Below are 24,682 nucleotides of genomic sequence, written 5' to 3'. Positions count from 1 at the left end.
AAGGGAAAGGCCTCAGAGGCGTCCCCGGGAGACGGGGGCGGGGCCGTCGCCAGGGAGACGGGGGCGGGGCCTGTGCAGGGCGGGAACTTTGAGCCGCGGTCGCGCGGAGCTCCGAGGGGGAGGAGCCCGGAAGTAGCGCCCGCGGCGGGGCTGGAGGTCCCGGATGGAGCGTCCGGCTCCCGGGGTCCGTGACAGGAGAAGGTGCGCTGCCGGGAGCGGCCCGGTCTAGGCGCCCACACGAGGGGACCCGGAGGACTCTGCCGCCGCCCTGGAGCCTCGGTCCCGGCTGCCTGTCCCCGGAGTCGCCGGGCGGTCCCCTCAGCGCCCACCGCGGACCCCGCGTCCCGGTTCTCACCTGAGGGCCCTCCTCGGCGGAGCTGCTGGTCACAGCGGGTGGAGTGTGACCTGCAGGGTCCTGTGCAGGACGCGGTGGCCTCAGCCGTGTGGCCTGGACCTCAGAGGAGAAGAGGTGGCCTCACCGCAGGCCCCTGGAGAGGGGAGGGGGCCCAGGTGACCTGGGGGCAGGCGGCGTTTAGAAGGGAGACCCGCCCAGGGGTGTCAGGTGTCACTGACCCTGTGTCCTTTGTTTTCCTGGGGCACCTGTGGGTTCTGGGGTTTCAGTCCTGTTTCCTTCCTGCTCCTGGTGGACATGGGAAGAGACCCTGCGGGATTTAAGGATTCAGCAAAGCAGTGCGGTTCCTGGAAGTGCCATGGAGAGAGCAGCGATAGGGTGGGCATCAGGGGAGGGAGTCCTGGGCCCCAGGTTGCCCACTGTGTGTGAGAGAGTCGCCTGGGGACAGCTTTTGCAGTATGTGCCCTGGGATGATGCCCAGTGACGGCGGCTGATTGCTAAAATGGGTTGTTTGCATGCTTGGCTTCAGACACCAGCCTAAGCACTGATTCCTCTAGGAAACTCAGGGAAACCACGAGGTGGACAGTCCTGTTGGACCTTTTGTTTTAGAGACGAGAAAAGTGAGCTGGCAGGGTTTAGGCGATTTTCAAAAGGGTATTTTAACGAAAACCTCAGTGTTTCCTGATGCATGCTGTTGTGGGAGATATGCTTCCATTCTCAAGTGACCAGGGATTTGTATTCAGCCTGGCAGAGAGAATTGAACACCTGTAAGGAATGTGAAGTAGCACGTGTTCTGACCGCTCAGTGTCCAGTTAAGTCAGTCCTAGGACACGTGAGTCTGTAAAAGAGCACAGTGTAAGAGGTTAAGGTCGCATTTTGCCTAATACAAGTTATTGAGTTGAAGTTGCATTTGATAATTTTAAAATATTTAAGGAAGTACGGTGTTTGGTCCGTTTCAGGATTTATTGAATAGAGTATCAGATGTTGTTTCTTTTGACGGCACTGTGGAAATGTGAGCGAGAACAAGTTGGAGACATCTTTCAGGTGGAAGCATTGCCTGAGGAGGAGGTCATCAAGTTGGCCAAGAAGCCATTTTGCGAAGCCCCTGTTGACTCAAGGCTTTTGAGGAAGAATTCATGTGTGGAGACTAATTCTTCATGGGCCTTTGCATTTGGTGAGTCACGGAACATATCTGAGTAGATAATCATTTACCAACATGTCCACAATAATCCCACATATTATGTATGACAGGTCATGGCTCAGTAAATATTACCATTTCCTTTTTTGCATTTAAGAAAACTAATGATGACATAATACTTTCTTTCTTTTTTGCCTTGAAGTACGTCAGTATCTTGACCAAGCATGATTGTTGGTAGGTAGGATAGCAAGAACTTGAACTCAGGGATTTTATTGTCATGTGGCAATCTATTGTTTTTCATTGATTTCTATTAATATATCCAGGTTGGCATCCATTACATTTTTAGCTTTTGACTTTCCCACCTATGGGCACCCTGACAGCCCTCGACTCCCTGTAAGCACAGACAACTCTGTAAGGAACATGAGGATAAATTTCCCTGTGCATGTCCCCTTGTGAAACTGCTTAAGCACTATGTGGGTAATCTATAGACAGGTGGAATTTCTAGGTCAGAGTATGTATGTTTACTTCTTTGACTAAGCACTGCCAAGTGGCTCTTCTGAATAGCTCTGTATGTGGCCAGGATTGTATTATCTAACTTTCTAACTTTTGCATGTTGAGTAGATACAAAGTGAGAGGACACTGTTTTTGTTGGTATTTTTCTTTTCTTTCTTTTTTTTTCTTTTGAGAGAGAGAGAGAGAAAATTTTAATATTTATATTTTAGTTCTCGGCAGACACAACATCTTTCTTTGTATGTGGTGCTGAGGATCTAACCCGGGCCGCATGCATGCCAGGCGAGCATGCTACAGCTTGAACCACATCCCCAGCCCAGTATTTTTCTTGATATCTATTCTGATGCTTTTCATTGGGGGATTTTCTCCTGTGAAAATGGGCTTCCTCTGGATGCCTCTGCCCGTTCCTCTACTTGACCTTATTTTCTTCTTCTTTTTTTTTAATTTTATCAAAGTGACTTCTTAATTACAGTTTTATTAAAGACATTGTCCCTTGCCTACATAGTCTATATCTAAAGCACTAGTCCTTGCATCAAGGCCCAGCTTGTTCTCAGCTGCCCCAGGAGGGGAACAATCTTTGTCAGTAGCCAAGAGACACCCCTACAGGGGCCACAGTACTCTGGTCCTCTGGTATCTTGCCAGCAGTTCTTCCCACGCTCAAAGAGGGTTTCAGACACTGAGTCAATGGTCCGGGTGGTCATTTGTTGCCTTCTAATCTCAAGTTCAGCTCCTCTGAGAGGTGATATTGAAATCCTTCTGTGTACCTGACCCATCATTTTAAACGATGTTCCAAGTTCACTTTTTGGTGTATGTGTGGTTCTGGGGATTGAACCCAGGACCCTAAGCCTGTTAGACAAGTGATGTACCTGAGCTACACATTCAGAGACCCCTGTAAATGTTTTTCCCCTTTGCCACAGGGTCTAAATTGCCAAGGCTGACATCAAACGTTCCTCTTGCCTCCCTGGTGGCTGGCATGACAGGCGTGCACCTGGGACTGTCACACTCTAGCCTGTGATGGGAACTCCTGTGCACCTGTCCAGGGCTGAGCATGGTTATGCACAGCTGTGTTCCAGGCTCCCTGCAGGCTGTGGAGGCCTCTGCTGCCCAGCAGCCCTGGTGCCCTCTCCAGTGCTTCTCCCAGCCGAGGGCAGGCAGCTGCCCATTGCTGTAGGCTGACTTTATTTTCTTCTTATGGCACTCATACGTTCTCCAGAGTATGTTGGATTATTTGTCCATTACGAGTCTAACAGGTCCTCTAGAACCTTCAAACAATTAGTAAAATTCCTAAATAGTAAGTGAGCATGCACAGAAATTGGACTAATGTTTTGGGAAGAACAATGTTGGATGATATATTCATGGCTTGAATATATCATCCAACATGAAGTTATATTTTATTATTTACAAAATAATAAAACAATGAAGCAATACCATGGGCTGAGCTAAAATATATCCCCAGGACCTTAGGCATTCTGATCATCTCTGGGTAATGAAATGGAAGTAAAGGTATCAAAGCCAATGATCATCTGTTTCCAATTTTCTGTGATTTGGTTCAAGTGGTAAAGTGGTGATATTTATTAATTAATGGATCAAATAGGTTCATAATTGTTTTAGAGTATAATTAGGTGCCTTCAAACTTTTGGCTGTATGTGCACATTTGAGAATGGTTCCAGCCATTCTCTCATCCTTTGGGTCATTTCCCTCCAATGTCCTGTGAGATATTTTCTATGTGAGGCTTTAAAAAGAAGAGAATATTGTGTAAAGAAACCTTGGGATCTGTGCAGTATAAAATTGAATGGGTTCATGTTGTGAACAACCAATAAAAAAAAAAAAAAAAAATTGAATGGGTTCATTCAGAAATCAGAAATTCTATTGAAATATATTTGCATGAGCCAAATAAAACCTATTTTTAGGCATCCTGGTGAAGACAAGGTTTTATCTTTATGTCTCATTTTCTATGTTTTTTTTTTGTTGTTGTTGTCAGAATTAAATTCATATGTTGCCAGACCATTCTATCAGATGTGTAACTAGATGCCATTTAAATTACCCACTTTTACATGGTAGACATTTTTTAATGAACACTGCCTGTCTGCACCTTTTTTAAAAACAGGACTGGGATCAGAAGCCCAAATACCAATGGTCAGCTGGAACATATTTTTCATTTGGCCTACCTGTCAGCATTCCCTGAGGTCATCTGTGCAATCAGCTTTGTTACTCCTGCTCCCTCACTGGATTTCATAGAAACCATTGCTATGTATCGATCAGGGACACAAATCCCACAACATTGCGTTCTTTGAATATCCAGAGTCCCACTTTTCACTTTGCCATGCCTGAGATCAGCAGAAATATTTATCAACAAATGTGAGATTTTCAAAGATCCAATTCTATGTGCTCCTTTCCCAAAGAGCCTTAGGCAGGGATATAGCATACATAAATATTAAGTAAAGGCCATAGTTTTTAAAATGTCATCCATTGAATAGTTGACACATGTCTGAGATACTTTTTATTTTGGAGGAGGTATTATTTAATAGGGAATTCCAACAGCTACGTAATAGTGAAATGAGAAGTCTTGCATCCATTTAATTTTGTTTCTGATGATTTTTATGAGGAAGGATAAGATACTTCCTTGTTCCCTTGCAGATGTTGCCCACTTCTGTGAATGGATGCGGGATGTCACCTACTACTTGCATATCTGCATGTTGGGCTTGACACTGCTATCGTACTTGGTAGTTGGCAGAAAGTCAATACTGAAGTTAAGTTCTTGTGTTCTAGCAGCAGAGCTGAAGATCCTTGGTGTGCCACCTTCTGCAATCCATGCTGCTCTGTTCATGTTCCTTATTGACTTCCTGGTGAGCATCATGGTCTCCTGGTCTTGAGAATGGCCAAGCATTGCACTGTGAATGTGGAAGATGGGCATGTGGAAGGCTTCAGGGAGGAGGGATCATTGATCATGTACTCTACTCCATGTGCCTGTTTAATGATCTGTTTTTTTTATTTTTGGGTTTTAAGGGAGACACTGCCCTCAAACACTTCTGTGCAGCTGGGAATTCAGGCTTCTGCTTCACCTTGAAGTAAGCATTAATGATTCCTTTCCAGAAGACATGAGAAGAGAGAGTGAGCCTCTGGTATCATGCAAGTTCCTTGCATTGCCCACGGGCTAGAGGAGAGAAGAGTTGCTTCATGAGATTTGATCCCCTTTTTCCTGAAGAGTTCCACACAGAGGTGAGTCCCCAGCGTGTTTAGACACCATTTCAGACCCCTTTGTTGACGGAAGTGAATCAGAGCCCCTGATGATGTAGATGAGCTAAAGATGGATTTGCTATGAATTTTTTATTTCGTTTCTCAGGGCCTGAGTCAAGCCAGCCTTTGTGCTGTCAGCGCATGAGCTGCTGGTCAAATGTGAGGAAGTGGTCTTGCTTTATGAAAAGACCACCCTGATTCAGTGAGCCAGAGGCAACCTGCAGTACCTGTTTTCCTGTAAAGGCAGATTGCTGTGGATGACCTCTGGCCTCGTCATGCAGCCCTGCTCAGAGTAGGGGATTGAGGGTCCAGGCAGATCCCTAGTTCCTTTTAACCTTTATTGCCATTGGGCCACCCCAGGGTCCTTGGACTGTACCTGGTCTTCTGGCCTGGGTCAAGGGATGTGAGGTTTGGAATCCCCTCTGTGGCAGGATCCCAGGCCCCCCAGCCACTTGAGGGCAGGCACAGCCTTCCCTAATTGTGTTAGAGGGGGAGACTTCTCCCACCCATCCTCATCCATGGTCATCACACATTTTGTAGCTTGACACCTGAGGTCCTTTATTCATTGACTTAGTGGTTAGTGGTGATGGTTGCTAAGACTAAATGACTCTTTCAAGGTCACATCACTTGTATGGTAGGGCTAGAGCATGGATCTTCCTAATTGATTTCATGGGACTCTCTCATGGAAACTGTGACTGCCTCCTAAACACACACTCCACATTTGGAGTGTCAAAATTCTTGGCACTGCCTCCTTGGCAAGTGTATCTTGTCTTCTACGTGGGAATTTCACAAATATTTTCCTTTGGTTTGTGGAGGTCATGCAGAAGTGATTTTATTTGAAATAGCCCAAACAAGAAATACCAGTTGTCGTTTTGGCACATGGATGTGTGTAGTAAACACCCCTTTCTGTGGGCTTGCATGAGTTGCTCCTTTGAATTTGTTGAAGAATGGTTGGCTGGGGAGCAAGGTAACGAGAGATGGATATCAATGCTTGTCCAGTATTCTGAAGTGAAGAATGTATTGAGGATGTGAAGGCTTTTCTAGCCAGTTCCTATGGCTCACTCAGGGATCAGTCAGAGGATTCTGTCTGGTAGACTCTTTGGAGTAGATGTCAAAGTGGCCTGGTCTTACCCTGTCCAGGACTGAATGCTGAGCTTGAGTGGGAGCTTCTTGTCAGTTCAAGCATTTCCATGAGTCTGTCCTCTGTTCTCTTTATTTGTTTGTTTGTTTTATTTTTTCAGTTTTCAGTGGACACATCTTTATTTTATTTTATGTGGTGCTGAGGATCGAACCCACTGACTTGCGCATGCCAGTCGATCAGGTTACCACTTGAGCCACATCCCCAGCCCCTTCTGTTCTCTTTTTTCCCAGCAGTTTCTAACAGGAAAGGAGAACAAACATTGAAAGTACAGTGATTGATTATGTATACCAATGTTATTTGAATCAACTTTGTATAATTCAAAATTAACTTTTTGCTAGTAAAATTTCATATGTTGAGGAAATAATGAAAATATTGGGGTTGGGGGATGAGGATGGGCAAATCAAATATTTTTGAGCACCAAGATCTGTTTTTTTTTTTAACTTAAATCATAAACTGCCAGAGGACCACACCAAGTAGATATTTCCAGAGACAGTGGGAAGGTAGTGGCACATGAGGAAGGGAAGAGCTCTCAGATTGGGAAGAGGGGTCCGCTTCAGGACTCACCAGGCAAGGCAGGAGGCTGCTGGCCATGGTACATGCCTGGGCCCACTGAGTGGGGACGATCCATGCTCTGTGTCCCTCTACCCTCCTCTGTAGCTTGTGTTGGCAGCAGTTCAGGGAATTGGGGTCAGAAGTGCTCCCAGTAATATAGGCACCAGCCCCCAGAGTGTGTTCCTAGGCCTTTCCCCATTTGGCCTGACTTGGTGCTTGTGTTGATGCAGGGCTGAGACCCTACAGTCATCAGAGTGTGTCTGTGGTCCCGATCCATCCTGCATGGCCAACATGCTCAGACCTTCAGCTGGGTCCTAGGCCTGCTACAACCAAACTCTGTCAACTGGGTGGCCAACCACAGAGGAAGGGCCTTCCCTCAAGCTCCAGGGGCTCAACACACTAGGTGTTGGGCAGTCCCACTGCCAAAACACCTCACAGGTTCCTAGGGGACTGTCCCCCCAACTCTCCCAGCTCTTGCCCACTCTCCTATTGCTGCCCACGATCTGTGGTTCCCATATGGGCATCCCGTCCTGGCTCCAACCTCACATAGCCGGTATCCCCCAGTCTCCCTGGTATCTGGGTCCAGACTCTCCTCTTCCTACAAGAATATCAGATATTGGATTTGGTCCCAGTTGAGGCTGTGTTCCATCATGTGAGCTCTTAGCTTCATCACTGTGCAAAGACTCTTTTTTCCACACAAGTTCGCACGACTTTTGGCTGGCTAAGAATTTTCAGGTGACACTTTTGTAATGAGTACACTTTCCTTCCTTCCGATCTCCCCCCAGTGAGCATTCCTCGCACCCTTGTCCTAGTTCCTTTATGGCAGTTTCCCTCCTTATGGCTGAGAGGACCTAGTGACCCCTGGATTCACACGTTCTCCTTAATCACCAACACAATGCAGAATTCTCCAAAGGGCCATATATGCTCCTGGAAGTTGGTGGTGGAAATAGTTCTCCATCCATTAATCACTACTCACTCACTAATGTCCTTGTGTCCTTGACAAAGGCTCTCCCTTTCCTGGTTTTCCTGAATAGAAATCCTTGCATCTTGGGTGAATAGGGTTATGGGTTGTGCAGAGGATGTTGGTCCACTGAGCATCTTAGAGACTGTTCTTTATGGAGCCTAATGATCCTCATTGGGGAATGAGGCCAGGGTCCTAACTGTGTTTAGTGTGAGGACACCATGGGTTCAGAAGAGGGAAAGAAGGACAAGGGAAACTCAAATGTCCCTTCATGGCCCCTGGAGTTAGAGGACTTACCCCTTTGCACCTGGGATCAGGAGACCTCATTTCCTCGAGGACATGCACACTCAGACGTAAATCTTGAGTGTGGGTTCCTTTCTGGGGTCCAGGGCTGTTGTTAGCCACCAGGAATGACAGTGCTCTCCATGCTGAGTAGAGCCATTTTTGCCAGGAAAGAGAGCCCATGGTCACGCCTTGTGCAAAGCATCCCACGCCAGGGCCTCCCATCCCTACATTCCTGTCCTGAAAGGAAGCCACTCAGAGGCAAGGTGGGTCCAACCACCTCCCATGTGTTCACTCAGCACTGTGTTCCGGCATCACCCCAGTTAACAGTCCTGATGGGATCGGACGTGGCTCAGAATGTCACCCTCATGAGCTCTATTTTGCTACAGCTGCAGTTCTGCAGTGGGAGAAACTCAAAACCTCGAAACACATGCACATGAAAGAAAAGAGCAAGAGCCAGAGCCCAAACAGGCCAGGTGTGGCAAAGACAGCTGGAGTGCCTAGGTTGGGACTCAGAATTATGTCAGTGGGGTGGCATTGCTGCTGGCACCAGCATGATAACAGAGAGCCAGCCCTGCTCAATTTGGGGAGCAGTGTGTTGGGGAAGGCAATAGAAATTGAGAGGCAGGATTGAGTTTGGACCTAGGAGGAGGCTGGGTAAAAGGCCAGTGTGGGTTGGAGGGCCTGGGCAGATAGAGAGAGGCCAGGGCACACCCCAAAGCCTGGAGACTGCACTTGTTGTCCAGGGTTGTGAAACACCACCTCCCCTCTTACTCACAACTGAGAGCAAGGGGCATTGATGAGTTCAGTTTGTGTGCAGCTGCATCCAAGGTGGCTCGGCTAGGTACCTCTGTTTCCTTGACTCAGGAGGCTGGGAGTCCAGGCTCCACTGAGTCTCAGCTGGGAGGATCAGAATCTGAGTTTATGCCTGTGTTCCTAGTAGGATCCATGTTGGCTGAGCCTCAGTGTTTTTGTAATGAGAGGATGGGTGACTGTCATGTCTTTATCACAGGACACACTTGCTAAATGGATTTGTTTGCTCTGAGGAGGGCAGTGGTGCTGGAGACAGGGATGCAGACAGGGGTCATGGACTTGGCATAACTCGGTGTTGGAGATGATATCCCATCACCTGTACCCACTTCAATTCCCATGAATCCAGAGGCTGAGCCCCCTTGAGGTGAGGGGTGAACCGGTTCTGGGCAGCAGGATGCTGTGGTACCTCGGAGTCTCTGTGAGACCCCAACACTAGACACACTTGGCCCTTTTGAAATCTTAGGAGAAGCTTTGGGAAGTTGTATGGCAGAGGGGAGCAGCCTCTGCATCTCAGTCCCCTCCAACTCGCCATGGTGTAGAGAGGGAACTGCAGCCAGGATAGGACCGACATTGGCCACGTCCCTGTGTGGGACACAGGCGTGATTGAGTTAGGGTGCATTCTTTGTCTCTCCCCTTCTTGTGATTGTCCCATCTCTACATTTGTGCTTTAGCCACCTGGGAGTCCCATCTCTGGTTTCAGAGAGAATAGAGGGTGTTATGGGCCAATAGACACAATAAACACTAGAGATTAGATGCTACCCTACTTTCCAGAAAAGACTGGGCACACCATGAGTTGCACAATGATGGGACCAGGGTCCAAAAGCTGCTGAGAGGGAAGGACTGGTTGTGAATGCATTTTTGAAGGCTCCAAGCTGGAACTCTAGTGGCACCAAGCAGGGCAGATGCTGGTGGGGATGTTTGGGTAGTTGTTGGTGAACACATGCGCACCTGAGATGGGTAGGCATGGAGGAGAAATCAGCAGCCCATAGGGCTTTTGAAAGTGGTCTTATGTGAAAAGAGGCTCAGGTATGGGCACAGGAAATGACATCATTGCCTTGACAATGGATCAAACAGAACATGGAACCCTGGTATCCAGGCACCCACTTCACTGACCAAGCCATCCGAGCTCATTTGGTTGGAGAAACTGGAGTGAGAAGGATGTTCCCCTGTCCTTGCAAACAATGCCGAGCCTCAGGCTCCCAGGAATCTCAGGGGGGCCAAATAGCCCTTTTGTGGATACACTGGGTGAGGCTTCATCTTAGACGCCAGATCCTCTGGCAATTGTCGCAGAGGAGCTCAAGAGTAACAGTGAGTAGCACAGGGCAGGTGAGCCCAGCAGGCCCTCTGGTCTGATCCCTGATGAATGGCCCAGGACTCTTATTCTGACTGTGTGTGTGTGTGTGTGTGTGTGTGTGTGTGTGTGTGTGTGTGTGTGTTTGTACTGATGGGAACTGTCCCATTGTGCTTTGACTCTAGTGTATTGGCACAAGTCATTTTTCTGTTTGTCACCATTTCCATTTTGAACCCACCATTCTTGGTCCCAACCCAGGGTGAAAATGATCAGAACACGGAGGAGCCCTTCAGGGTACAGAGCCTTGAACCTTACAGGCAGGACCAGCGTAGGAATGAGCTCCTGCCTGACATTGGTGGGAGGAACCTACATTTCAGCAGCAACATGGGGTTAATCTCCTGGGATTTCATCCCCACCCAGCAGGTGCTGGATCTCTTGTTCCCAAGGTAAGCACCAGACCACCAAGCCCAAGTGTGTAGCCCCCTCATGCCTGGGTCTTGGGGCTGCCATGTACCTCTCAGGGACCCAAAGGTTTGTGATACCTAATGAGATAGAGGACCACACTCATAGTGGAATGTCAGCCCCGAATGGGACAAGTCCTGGAGGTGCCTGCCACAGCCTTGCAAGGGCAGTGAACTCCCCTCTCAGGGAGAGAAACCATCCTGACTCCAGCTGATCCACAGAGGTCCGTGGAGCAGTCCCCACACACTGGGCACCACAGCTCAATGGTGTGCACTGAGCTCATTCCCAGGTGGACTCAGCGAGGCCAGGTGGTCTTTCTGGTGTGATGTTGGCTTCGTGAAGAACGTAGATCTGTGCCAGAGGCGTCTCAAAACTCGGGCCTTGGGAAAAGCACTTTTGGATTAATAAAGACATGTTAGTTTCCATAGTGGGACAGAGCGTCCTAGCTGGGACATAGCTGGACAGGGGCTTTGGACATGGCAGCTCCCACACCCAGAGATATGTGGGAATCAGCAGTTTGGGCTCATTCACTGATGAACACGGAGAAAGCACCCACCGTGTGAAGACACGTTTCCAGTCACGTTTCATAATTCAGTGAAAAACGGGGTGCAAATGACTGCCATTGTGTCCCTTTTCATGGGGGTCAGCCTAAAACTGCAGGTGCCATGAGTACATATCCTACATGTGACTGCATCCCTGACTCCATGAGTCATAACTGCACGTTGTCCTCTTCAGTCACTATGGTGGACCCCTGGACCAACTTCAACATGGAATGGGCTTGGGGTCTGTTTCCAAAATAGGGACCTGCAAGGTGATTTGACTTGGGAAGGCTGAGAAAAGACTGCTCTCCCCAATTCTGTTTTCTGCCTGCAGTGTAAGGTGTGGGGCTTCAACAGTAGGAGGGGTAAGGCGGGGAGTTGTAGGTAGTCATGGTCCTCTGGTAGAGCCCCTGGGACAATGTATCCCCCCACATCACACCTCCCTGTCCTCCCCCAGGGCCACAGAGATGTGGTCTGCACTCATGGGAAAAGAGAGGTCCACTGCTACTCAGGGGGACTCAGTGAGAGCTCACAGAGAATGTGGTAGCATTGCAGCCCACGCCAGGGGAGGAGGTGTCTCTTGAGCCCTGAGAAGACTGGGCAGGAGGACAGACACTCCTGAAAGGTGCATTCCAGGTTGGAGAGCACGTAGCCAAGGGGAAGAAGAGTGTCAGGCCTGCCCAGAGGAGGGGAGAGCTGGTCAAACCATGGATGTGTAGTGCTCCTTGATTGAAGGTTCTTTGCCTGTGGCGACCTGTCTTGTCCCTGCCTGTACAGCCACTGTGACTTGTCTGGGGTGGACTGGCGTGTTCAGAGCCAGGGACGGTTCAGGAGTGTAGGGTCAGAGGTTTGCTCTGGAGGCCGTGGCGAAGGCAAGGCCAGGGTTTTGCTGACTCCACACCTGCCTCCCCACAGTGCCTCACCTTCCTTCCTGGGGACCTGGGTGAACTTCTTCACCGAAGCTTCCCATCAGCCTCCAGGCTCTCTGAGTCTGCAGCTGCTGCTGCCGTATATGTATCTCTTCCTGGAGCACCAAGCACACCACCTCTTGGCCCCAACTGAAGATGACATATCAAGCCAGGCAGAGCCTGAGAGCCAGGCGGACTGTGGTGAGTACCTAAGGGTATATGAGGAAAGGTCCGACTGCTGTCACACTGCAGGGAGTCTGTATGCCTGGTGTTGGGCTGGAAATTAGGATAAGCCTTTGTCCACTCAGGAAGTGATCCCAGTCTGCAAAGAGGTCCTGTGTGGGCTAAGGGCCTGAGTTCTTCCTGGGAGCAGGGGTATTGTCTGTCTGTGGGAAGGTCAGGGCAAGGCAGTCATGTTGGCATCTTTTCTCCTCTAGCTACAAGCTCAGTTCCTGTCACGGCTCCTAAGCCAACCCCAGAGGCAGAGCCTTCTCCCAGGGAAGGGGCAGAGCTGGAGTCCAGGACATCAGGGGTCTCCACTCGGTACTCCCCACGGCCCCAGTACAACAGGCGGGTGAGAGGCAGGTGCCTCATTCACGTCTACCTGGAGAATGAAAACACAACACAGTATAGGAGCATCCTGGTGAGTCTTCGAGCAGGGGAGTCTCCTGGGAGCCCACACTGGGGAAGACCGAGTCCACAGCAAACACCTTGGACTAGGCCTGTCTTCTTGAACTGGAGCTTCTGGAAGGTCAGGAAGGAGAGCAGAAAGTGAGGAAGAGAGAGGTGGGAGAGCAGCAGCATGCCAGGTCTGGGTGCCTGTGGGCCTGCGTGTTTTGGGGTGTGCAGGTCAGAAGTGCAGGAGTGAGTGCTGGGTTCAGAGGAGGTCAGAGAAATATCGAGGGTACAGGCCATCCTCTACTGACCTTGGTATTGAGGAGGAGTGTATTGAACCATGGAGGTTGAAGCAGAGGTGTTGGCAGTCATTTTTTTGTGTGTGAGAGGGGACATGTTGCTGGTTGAAGGGAAGGGAGCCATTGTAGAATGATTAGGGTGGGTAGGTGTGGGTCACAGACAACTGGGGGCCTTGGAGGGGCCCATTAGTGTCCTAGTTTGCATGTATGTGAATAGAGATTTAGTGGCTCTCTCTGCAGAATTTTCCTGGGTGTGGAGTATCCATCATGAGACTCTGGTGTCCAGCTGCAGGGGAGCCATGTTGAACCACTGCACCTGCTGGGTCCGAACCTCCTGACACCCCAGAAAGCACTGACACTCTCGAGCCCAGCAGCTTCCATGCCTATCATTAAAGAGTCCTAGTGTGTGTTGTGTTCTGGCTGTCAGGACCAAAGCACCTAGGGTTTGTGCCTGGTCCACACAAAAATGCAGCTGCATCCCAGACCAGAGCAGGGATATGGAAATCCACTGGACCATTCCTCCCATTTGATGGGACTAGAGTGTATCTGTACAAAGCCTTTTGGTCCTTATTCCCTTGTCCCTGTAGGGCATAGCAGGTTGAAGCAAACTCTTGTACCAAGATTGGACTAGAGGCTCATAGGAAGACCCCACATGATCACATGAAGGCCTCAGGTAGCAGGGTATCAAGATGGTGCCCTTGTGTTGAGAGCTCACTTGTCTCTGATTGTCCTCGAGCACTGTCCTCTGGGTAGCTACTCCCAAATTCCCTCTCTGATGAGCTTTCTCCAACCCTGCTCAGGTGACCTGCCAGGACACAACTCCAGTCATCATCCGCAGGGCCTTAGATGCACACTTGCTCCAGCAGGAGGATCCAGAAAACTACGAGCTTCTGCAAATTGTCTCGAACCATCAGAGTAAGTGGAGCCATCAGAGGGTAGGGAGCAGTGAGTCACAGTGGGCTCACGATAACTGGGAGCCAAAACACAGTGTGCATTGGCCCAATGCCCAGGAAGAGTATGGTGGGACTTTTGCACAAAACAAAGTGTAATGATGGGGCATAAATCTGCAGGTTCTTCATGTTCCCCAGGGGCTGTGGACCTGCCTATCATGTGTTCTTTCCTTGGCCTGAGGAGGCATTGCAAAGCTATTATCCACAAGGGGCCAAGAATAGAGGCTTCTTTGTCTTGTGTCAAAGAAGACAGACAACCACAGGGTGCCTACTTTGGCAGCCTTTCCTGAGCTAGATGAGTACATGAGAAAAGCAGTTCAATGAAGAATCATTTCTGGCTTCCAATCTTTCTATTCACTGCAAACTGAGTCCATTTAGGACCAGAGGCCATTTCTAGAGAGAAGTGTGTGGTAGAATAGAACCCTTCACAGCTTGTAAACTCTTCTGAGAGAGAGAGAGAGAGAGAGAGAGAGAGAGAGAGAGAGAGAGAGAGAGAGAGAGAGAGAAGAGAAAGAAGAAGAAAAAGGAGAAGGAGGAGGAGGAGAAGAAAAATGAAAATAAGTTGAAGGAGAAGACAATGAATAAGAAGGTCAAGATGACTATAAGAAGAAGCATGAGAAGAAGATGAAGAAGAACAAGAACAAGAAGGAGAAACACAAGCTGAACAAGAAGTATAACAATAAATTGATTAAAAATGTGAATGAGAATTATACTCATGAGCAGGAAATGCAGAAGTGGGGAACTCAAGAGAAATATATTGCTCTGGATGGCACAGCCCTGTTGGCTGTGGACATCCTCCACCCCACCCACGCTCAACACACCTCCAAACCATACCCCTCAAATTAGTGTAGCCCTATATGAGTGGATAAATCCACTGGCAAGGTGGAGGCACCCACCATCGAGTGCTTTTCCCCAAACCCACCTGTGATCATTGCTGCAGTGGGGAGAAAACCTTCAACACATGAGTCTTTGGGGACCAATCCAGATACAAAGTCTAGCTGTTTCTCTTAGGTGGGTCCAACGTGAACTAAGAGGTTCTGGGGTGCGAGGGGCTATTTTCTTGAAAGGTGTTCCTGTAGTGGACCTCCTGTGCATAGAGGGTCCTCAGGGAGGAATCAGTGGGGAGTCTTTGGTGGAACAGTAGCTGGATTTGGGGGCTCTCAGGTCTGTGTGTGAGACCTGAGCTGGCAGAGGCTCTCAGTTGTGGGGGATGTTGGGTAGTGTATTCCTTGAGTGTCACCTACCACGCCTCTGCCCCTGCCTCTCCAGAGCTGAAGATCCCTGCAGATGGGAAAGTATATTACGCCCTGGATGGAGGAGTGGATTATAACTTTCTTCTTCGGGAAACAGATGCCAGCAAGTCGTTGAAGATCAAGCCAAAGGAGGTAAACAGCCACCTTCTTCAGTCTTTACTCCTGGTGCCACTCCACATCCTCCAAGGGGACAAGAACCTCAGGTTCTGGATGGATGTTGTAGAACGCCCACAGAGCCAACTGCCAGGCTGGGTGGGGTGCAGTTGCTGGGTTTTGCTGATGTTGTCATCCCCCACAGTTCTTGGAGCCTTCTGTGGCAGTGGCATCCAGGACCCCAGCAGCTATGAGCAGCAGCTCTGCAGTGACTGCAGGATCATTGCCCCATGCCACCCAAAGCAATGAGTGGTGCCTGAGAAAAGTCACCAGTAGCAGCTCCTCACTGCTTCACTCCAGTGAGCAGGTGGAAGACAGCCGCTTTGTTCACGTCCTCCTAGAGGGACAGAGCCTGAGGGAGACAAAGCGCATCCTGGTAAGCCCGACAGCAGGGCTGCCTCCTGGGTGTCCACACAGTGGAAGGCAGGAGACACAGCCAACCCCGGGGCTGTGGTGGGAAATAGAGAGAGGTCCGTCTTAAGGGCTTGACCTGAGGAGGGAGAGCATCAGCATGCCCAGCTCCAGCAGTGCGTGGGCCTGTGTACTGTGGGTTTGGCAGGCCAGAAGTGCAGAAGGAAGTGCTGTGGACAGATGAAGGCAGAGATATGTCCAGGGTGCAGGCTGCAGTGCCTACAACTTGGTATTCTCAATTAGTGAGGTTGGAGCAGAGGAGGTGGCAGTGACTTGTCACATATGTTAGAGGGGATGTGTTCCTGGTGGCAGGGAAGAGAACCTCCTTAGCATGACTAGGTGTAGGAATTTGGGGTCGGGATCACCTGGGAGGTCATGCCAAAGCTTCGGAATGTCAGCCTTTGCATGTATGTAAATACGGAGCTAAAGGGGTTCTTGGCAGAATTTCTATGGATGTGCAGTAGACACGCTAATGCTGCAGGTGTCCAGCTGCAGAGGAGACATGTTCAGTGACTGCCAGTGCTGAGTCAAGTACATCATTACAACCAGACCCGCACCGAGCTTCCAGAGCCCAGGGCCTCTTAGAGCTGTCACGAAGCACTCAAGTGCACACTCTTGTATCTGAGTCTGTTTTGTGTAGTGGCATAAAGGACCAAAATTTTCAGTGCATCTGCCTCTTCCACCCACAAAGGCAGCCTGCATCCCAGAGCACACTTGGTGTGCAGATCCCTGGCCCATTGCTGCCATCTCAGTGAGATGAGAGTGTGTCTGTGCATAGGCAGTTTGGTCTTTTGACCTGAGTGGAATGTGGCTCCCCAGGGGGAGGGGAGATGGCAGGTACAGGCAGATATTTGTACCAGGATTGTTCTAGTAGCACATTGCAAGAACCCAGGGGGGATATGGAGGCCACACTTGGTTAGTAGGATAACAAGATTGTGCCCTTGTATATGTAGCTAACATTTCTCCTGAATGTTTGACCACAGTCTTCTGGGTAGCTCCTCTAAAAGCCATTCTCTGATGACATTTGTTCCCACCCTGATCCAGGTGACCTGTCAGGAGACGGTGACAAGCCTCATCCGCAGGGCCTTGGACCAAAATTTGTTGCAGCATGAGGATGTGAACAACTTTGAGCTGCTGAGTATGATATCTGAGGATGAGAGTAAGTAGGACAATCAGACAGTGGGGAGACATGATCGACAGTGGGCTCAGGATAACTCACAGCCAAGAGAAAGTGGGCCTTGGCCCCAAAATACCAAAGTGTGGTGGGCCTGGCGGAGACTCTCAGGGGTTGTGGGTGTTTTGTGGTATAATCCTTGAGTGCCACCTAACAATTCTCTCCACTTCGCTCTGCAGAAATCAAGGTCCCTGACCACTCACTCGTGTATCTGTCCATGAATCCGGGAATAAAATATTTTGTCGTGAGGAAACGCCCCGAGGTCAAGGGAAAGGAGGTAAACACCTACCTTATTCAAGCTGTACTTGTGCTGCCATTCCACTCCCACCTGGGGAAATAAGAAGCCTCATAACCTGGACATATGTGCTAGAAGCCCATAGAGCCAACTGACAGGCTGGGGTGGCTTTCTGTTTCTGGGTTTGATGATGTTCCATCCCCCACAGTTCTCAGAATCAACCTGCAAGTCCTCCAGGCCACTTTCCCACAAGCAGGTGGGAGACACCTGCTTAATTCACGTCCACTTAGAAACACAAAGTCCAAAGATGGCCAAGAAGGTCCTGGTAAGCCTGGGAGCAGGGGTGTCCCCTGGTGCTTACACCTGGGTGGGGAGCAGACACTGGTCAATACCATGGACTACTCATGCCCTCTTGCATTGGAGCTTCTGGAAGATCAGGAGGATAGATGGGAGTCAAGAAGGGAGAGGTCAGTGTGAAGGGCTGGAGCTGAGATGAGGGATAGCAGCAGCTTGTCCACCGCCATGTCTGAGGGAGTCTGTGTGTCAGGTGGCAGCATGCAGTCCAGAAGGGCATAGGCCGGTATGGGTGACAGATGAGAACAGGACGGGACCTAGGTTGCAGTTTCCCCTGTATGGGATGCTGACGTCTATGGAGGAGGACAGCAGTGTGAGGTTCTGCATGTTCCTTGAACAAGGAGCTGAGAGGGTCTCTCTGCAGAGTCGATATGGATGTGGAGCAAGCACACTAAATGTCCAGGTAACCCAGTGACCACCCTTGCCGGATGAGGTGCCCTCCTACACCCCAGCCAGCACTGAGCCTCTGGAGGCCAGGAGCTCTCGTGACTATCTTTCGTCACTCCTGTGTGTGGTCATGTTTCTGGGTCTGTTTTTGTCCCTGGAATCTAGACCAAAGCCTCTAGGTTTTGTGCCTAGGCCATTCCCAATGCCGCCTGCATCCTCGGGCAGACCTGGGATCTTGGAGGCTATTGTCCCATTCCTCCCAACTTTTGGGATGAGATTGCATCTGTATGCAGGTAGTGGGGTCCTTTCACTTCGAGAGGAGTGCAGCTCCACAAGGAGCAATGGCAGGCCCAGGAAGTCCTATGTACAAGGATTGGGCTAGTAACCTATGGGAAGAGCCCGCCCGATGAGCAGGAGGCCAGCTTCAGGTAGTAGGGTCATGGATGTTGCCCTTGTATTTAGAGTGGAGGTGCCTCCAGAATGCTCCTGCCCACTGTCCTTGAGTAGTCACTTCAAGGCCCATTTCCTGAAGGCCTGTCTCCCATGCTGCTCCAGGTGACCTGCCACGATCGGGCTCCTGTCGTCATCCGCAGGGCCCTCGAGCTACACTTGCTTACTCAGGAGAAGCCGGAGGAATATGAGCTGGGCCAAATCATCTCTCACCGTCAGAGTAAGTGGGACAATCAGATGGCAGGGAGCAAGGGTCAGGAAGTTAACTCTTAGCACCAAAGAGTAGTCTCTGACCCCCAAGAACACTCCAACAGGGTGTGTTGGGGCTCGTGCACTAAGCCAACTACACTTCTGCTGGTGGAAAGTCTCGAGGTTTAATGGTATACCCCAGTGGATATTGTGGCTCCCCACCAGGTGCCTCCCCTGGACATGAACAGGCATCTAAAGCTGACATCAGTGAGGAGTGAGGAGGAAAGCCTCTTTCCAGGAGCAGTATGGTTCTGTGGTCTGGGATAGGAGTGGTTTCAGAGGAACATGGGAATGCATGGGCTAAAGAGGGAACTGGCATTTTGTGGATTGAAGCAGTAGGATTGAAAGCCTTCTGTATGATCAGAAAACCACTGTCTGGGCAGAGCATTGCCAGGATTCTAGCAAGCAGTAACAGGATGAAATTGGGAAGAAAACACAGCCTGGGGGACAGCCTGAATCATCTGTGTTTGGGCAAATTCCCTGGTTGTCTGTACCTGAGTCCACCTGCCAAGGAGTGATCACAATAGCCAGGTTATGATCCCTAATTAAAGTCAGATGAGGGCTTCCTGAGCACGTAGCCACAGAGCTCATCTGATAATAATGCCAGCGCTTTTTCGTTGGTTGGTTGGTTGGTTTTTGTGAGCCAAACACCACAGCAGCCATTATCCCAGCCTATGTATGCTGAAGACCACCATCCCTATGAGTTCTAGGATCAATTTTCTCCTATCTTAACCTACTGTTAGGTTAGTAGAATCTATGGAAGAGGAAGTCTGTCTGGGGCCTTGGTAGCCTTAGAAATTCATAGCAGAGATCCCCACATCCAACCCAGAAGGGATGGAGAACAGGCTCTAGGTTAGAGGAGGGCGACAGGAAACAGGTGTTCAGAGGAAGGAGAAGCTGGCTGTTGTATTCCCCCACTCAGGGTCATGGCACCACTGGGCCATACACCATGTTGGAGGGAAGCAGTCCCTTTGCTGGTCTTTGGAACCATTGTTCTCAGTAGGGCAGCATTTGGGATATGGCCTCCATTCTCAGAAGCCTGGTTCACATGGAGGTGGGCTCCACCAACACAGAAGCATGGCTCTAATGTGGTATCCGTGCTGGTCAGCCTGTCCTCACTGTGGCCATACTTGAGGAAAATAACTCAGAAGAGGAATCCTAGGCCTTTTTCTCTGGGTTTCATAGCTTTCCCTTTGGTTGTGCACTGAGGCTGTCCATAAAGCTCTAGTGTGTGGCAGTGGAGAGCTCCTCAGCCCTTGCCACAAAGGCATAGAGTGGGAGAGAGGGAACGAGGCTGGCAGAGAGGGAGAGAGAGAAAGATGGAGAGGAGAAGGAGGACCTCTACATGGAGAATGAGGATTCAGTGGAGCCAATAGGAACAAGGTATTGTTGCCCCGGGCGCAACCCTGTTTAGGTCTTCTTCCACCCATGCCCAACCTTTCTTCCAGTCCCTCCCACCTCCCAGTAGTGTATTCATCTTGAATGAGAATTTCATGTTGACACCAGAGCACTCACCATCCAATGCTTCCCTCCAAACCCACCTGTGAAGATGGCTCATGTGGGGACTGAATCTTCGGCACAGGAGCCTTTTGTGGGAGATTTCAGATGTAAATCCAGTGGTGTGCTTTGGCAGATGCAAGAGGACCTGGGATGTTCTGGAGTCCAAAGCCTTTGGTAGGAACAGACATTAGGTCTGTGGAAGTGCTCTGCCTAGTTCTTCCTCAGGGAGGACTGTGGAGGCTGTCTTGTTGGTATTGGTGCTGAATTGGAGAGCGTTCAGGTGTGTGGCTCTGGCCTTTTCTGGCACAGGCTCTCAGATGTTGGGGTGTCCTAGGGAGCACCTCCTGAGCCACCTTATTTTGTACACCCCTCTCTCCCCAGAGCTGAGGATTCCAGCGCAGGCCAACGTATTTTATGCAAAGAACCCTCACACAGAACCCAACTTCGTGCTGAGGAAAAGGAGCCTCTCCCAAAAGAATGATGAGTGGATCCAGCCTCAACCTCCCTCTCGTCCTGCAAAGAAGGCTGCAGCCCTCCTGAGGATGCTTGCAAAACCATTCTGCTGCTGTGTGCCTGGGCGGGGCTGAGGCAGCCCAGGAATATTTCCATTGATTACTATTTGCTTCAAAGTTTGAATCTATAGTTTGCCATTGTCCTTGACCTTTTTTAGTAACACAGTTGTTACTCTATCCTGTATTTGTTGTTTCCATTAGTATATTATTATTTAAAAAAATATATGTTTTTGTTACCTTATCTATCATGATGATTTGAGACGGAGAAGCTCACTTTTGCCCAGTTGCCACATTTGCAAGGACACCTTCTAATAGAATTGGATCTAGGAAGCTGGGGTCCCTTTGCAGAACATATAGGATCCACAGCAATGTTCAAGCCCTGAGACAGAGGGCTTCTGCTGGTGTCCTCATGTCCTCGTGGGCACTGCAATGCCTTTCTCCACCGATGTTCATTGAGAGCCTGGTCCAGGCCAGGCCAGGGCTCCCTGCTGAGGATGTGGCAGAGAATGAAGCACCTGCCTGGCTGGCTTGTAGGGGACTCAACAATCGGGGGCAAGACAGGCCAGTGGTGAAGACAAGACCAGTTAGTTGACTTGTCTGAAGGTCTTGGAGCCAAGCACTCTTCTAAGCACCTTATCATAAAAGCTTCCTCATCTCTCAATAGTTGCAGGAGGAACAGTGCTTTGGTTGTCCCCATTTTCCATAGGTGACAACTGAGGCAGTGAAAGATCAGGTCACTTGGCCAAGGTCATGGAGATAGCACAGGGGGAAGTGTTGGCTGCAAACCCTCTCAGGTGGCTACAGCTTTGGGCTCTTTATCACTCACGGCCTGCAACCTCTTGGTCATGCTGTGGCCCCTGTGACTTCTCTGTCACCAAATAGTGATTCACTGCAGGGCCTTTCCCGAGTCCTCTTCCACCTCAGAGTGCCTGTGTCTCACAGAGAGTTAACCAGTTTCCTGGGCCCCACTGGAGTTCCTGGTTTTGCCAGTCTGGGGTGGGGTCTGAGAATGTGTGTTTGTAACAAGGTCCCAGGTGACCCTGAAGCTGATGGGTCTCAACAGAGGTGACTTTCCCCCTCCCCTCGGGTCATTTGACAATGCCTGGAGACCTTTTGTGTTATCACAAGTCAGAGGTGCTGGTGCACAACTCAGGTAGAGGCCATGGGTGCTGCTGAATGTCTACACTGCACGGGGAAGGCCTCTACAGACTAAGAAGGCAGGTGTGGGTTTGGCATCTGTGAAGCACCCCACCCCCGTCATTAGTCTTTCCAAGATTTTCTAAGCAAATGTTGATTGGCTGTTGGTTACAACATGCCTGCAGATCTACCTGAGGTCCTGTCTAATCCACACGGATGGAGAAGCTCACTTTTGCTCAGTTGCCACATTTGCAAGGACACCTTCTAATAGAATCGGATCTAGGAAGCTGGGGTCCCTTTGCAGAACATACAGGATCCACAGCAAATTCAAGCCCCTGAGACAGAGGGCTTCTGCTGTTGTCCTCATGTCCTCATGGGCACTGCAATGCCTTTCTCCACTGATGTTCATTGAGAGCCTGATCCAGGCCAGGCAGGGCTCCCTCAACACAGGTGACTTTCCTCCTCCCCTCGGGTCACTTGACAATGCCTAGAGACCTTTTGAGTTATCACAAGTCAGGGGTGCTGGTGCAAAACTCAGGTAGAGGCCATGGGTGCTGCTGAATGTCTACACTGCACGGGGAAGACGTCTACAGACTAAGAAGGATCTGGCCTGATGGGCCAAGGGCGCCAAGGTGAGGAACCCAGTGTGGAGTACAAGCACAAGAGCTTGGGTGTGTTCAGGTATGGCCTCGGGGCTTGTTTCAAATGTGGCTTCTGTCAGTGCAAAACTCCAGCACCTCTGAGTGGCAGCGTTTCTGACAAGCTCTGAACAGCAGTGTATTCTGAAATTTTTTTGTATACATATAATTTTACCCATTTTCACAATTATTTGATAGGTGTCATGAATGTTTTAATTGTTAGAATTTGTGTGTGTGTGTGTGTGTGTGTGTGTGTGAGGTTTGGAAACAGGGCATAAATTTGGCCTTCTTCATGGGCCATATTAGTATACACAACTGCTAACAGATGCTTAGCAGTAATTATAAGACACAGTTCTTTCCTTTAATCTTTCCATGAAGATGTGCCTTTCATGTGTAAAAACAAGTGTTTTCAAAATTGACTCTCTGGACAGATCTTTGGGCTCAGGTGTCAGTGTTCCAAACTGTGCCAGAAAACACCAAATCTGATTTCACAGGCTGGGCTGTCCTTAGCTCTGGCCTCCAAATTCATTCCCCTTCCTGGCTGTACAACCCATGAGACTTGCCAGAAAGGAAGAGCCATGGAAGACTTTAAGGAGGACAGCCACAGGATCCTCTTTGCTCCTAGCCTCTTGAGACAATAATAAAAAGAATAACATCAAGGAAACACATGGTCTAGAACCTTCTTCTGTAAATAATTACTATTTACCATATTGATATGTGTGCTGTGGTCCAAATTTTATTTCATTGAAAGAGAGAGAGATAGTGTGTGCGTTTGTGTATGTGTGTGTGTGTGTGTGTGTGTGTGTGTGTGTGTGTGTGTGTGTGTGTTTGATTCTGAAGAATCAAAGCCAGAGAACAGAGAAAATTCTATTAGCTGCATCTGGACAGCATTTGGCCTCCTTTCTTAGCAGGGAAGGATCTGAAGTCAATGGTAGAGCTTGTTCATGGTGTAGCCAAGTGTCTCTGCAGCATTTTCGATGCTAGAGGCAGCTGCTGGTGAATGTGAGGAAGTATTTGGCTGGGGATGTGGCTCAAGCGGTAACGCGCTCACCTGGCATGTGCTGTGTTTGATCCTCAGCACCACATAAAATAAAGATGTTGTGTCCACCGAAAACTGAAAAATAAATATTAAAAAATTATCTCTCCTCTCTCTTAAAAAAAAAAAAGTGAGGAAGTGGTCTTGCTTTATGAAAAGACCACCCTGATTCAGTGAGCCAGAGGCAGCCTGCAGTCCCTGTTTTCCTGTAAAGGCAGATTGCTGTGGATGGCCTCTGGCCTCCTCATGCAGCCCTGCTCAGAGTAGGGGATTGAGGGTCCAGGCAGATCCCTAGTTCCTTTTGACCTTTATTGCCATTGGGCCACCCCAGGATTCTTGGAGTCTACCTGGTCTTCTGGCCTGGGTCAGGGGATGTGAGGTTTGGAATCCCCCTCTGTGGCAGGATCCCAGGCCCCCCAGCCACTTGAGGGCAGGCACAGCCTTCCCTAATTGTGTTAGAGGGGGAGACTTCTCCCACCCATCCTGATCCATGCTCATCCCGCATTTTGTAGCTTGACACCTGAGGACCTTTATTCATTGACTTAGTGGTTAGTGGTGATGGTTGCTAAGACTAAATGACTCTTTCAAGGTCACATCACTTGTATGGTAGGGCTAGAGCATGGATCTTCCTAATTGATTTCATGGGACTCTCTCATGGAAACTGTGACTGCCTCCTAAACACACACTCCACATTTGGAGTGTCAAAATTCTTGGCACTGCCTCCTTGGCAAGTGTATCTTGTCTTCTATGTGGGAATTTCACAAATATTTTTATTTGGTTTGTGGAAGTAATGTGGGGGAGATTTCATTTATATCTAGGATAAAGAAGAAATACCAGCTGTATTTTTTACACATAGATGTTTGAAGTTAACCTTACTCTGGATGTGCTTATATGAGTCGCTCCTTTGAATTTGTTGAAGAATTGTTGGCTGTGGAGCAAGGTAATGAGAAATGGATTTGATTCATTCTCAAGTGTCCTGAAGTGATGAATGTATTCAGGATATGAAGGCTTTTCTAGCCAGTTCCTATGGCTCAGTCAGGGATCAGTCAGAGGATTCTGTCTGGTAGACTCTTTGGAGTAGATGTCAAAGTGGCCTGGTCGTACCCTGTCCAGGACTGAATGCTGAGCTTGAGTGGGAGCTTC

At 49.4% G+C, this 24,682-nt stretch overlaps 1 protein-coding gene across 16 annotated transcripts; it reads left to right on the top strand.

Annotated features, from left to right (window-relative positions):
* Positions 1-82: 82 nt before the first annotated feature.
* On the top strand, positions 83-20,967 carry LOC144369323 (uncharacterized). 16 transcript variants are annotated; one of them, XM_078028918.1, is made up of 16 exons: positions 184-201; positions 622-730; positions 1,312-1,526; positions 4,638-4,846; positions 5,007-5,219; positions 10,536-10,723; positions 12,194-12,387; positions 12,624-12,829; positions 13,901-14,015; positions 15,320-15,435; positions 15,602-15,832; positions 16,912-17,026; positions 17,221-17,318; positions 17,485-17,601; positions 18,573-18,687; positions 20,598-20,967. In XM_078028918.1, the coding sequence occupies exons 5-16, from the start codon at positions 5,178-5,180 to the stop codon at positions 20,801-20,803; spliced, it is 1,743 nt and encodes a 580-aa protein (XP_077885044.1). In that variant the 5' UTR covers positions 184-201; positions 622-730; positions 1,312-1,526; positions 4,638-4,846; positions 5,007-5,177; the 3' UTR covers positions 20,804-20,967. The 16 variants fall into 16 exon arrangements, with proteins under 16 accessions (XP_077885053.1, XP_077885051.1, XP_077885046.1 ...); XM_078028927.1 differs by lacking the exon at positions 622-730 and having other exon boundaries at positions 83-201; positions 4,773-4,846; positions 5,097-5,219; XM_078028925.1 differs by lacking the exon at positions 622-730 and having other exon boundaries at positions 83-201; positions 4,773-4,846; positions 5,094-5,219.
* The last annotated feature ends 3,715 nt before the right edge of the window (positions 20,968-24,682 follow it).

This window comes from Ictidomys tridecemlineatus, chromosome 12 (assembly GCF_052094955.1).
Source record: "Ictidomys tridecemlineatus isolate mIctTri1 chromosome 12, mIctTri1.hap1, whole genome shotgun sequence".
Taxonomy (NCBI): domain Eukaryota; kingdom Metazoa; phylum Chordata; class Mammalia; order Rodentia; family Sciuridae; genus Ictidomys; species Ictidomys tridecemlineatus.
This window is presented reverse-complemented; position numbering and strand designations above follow the sequence as displayed.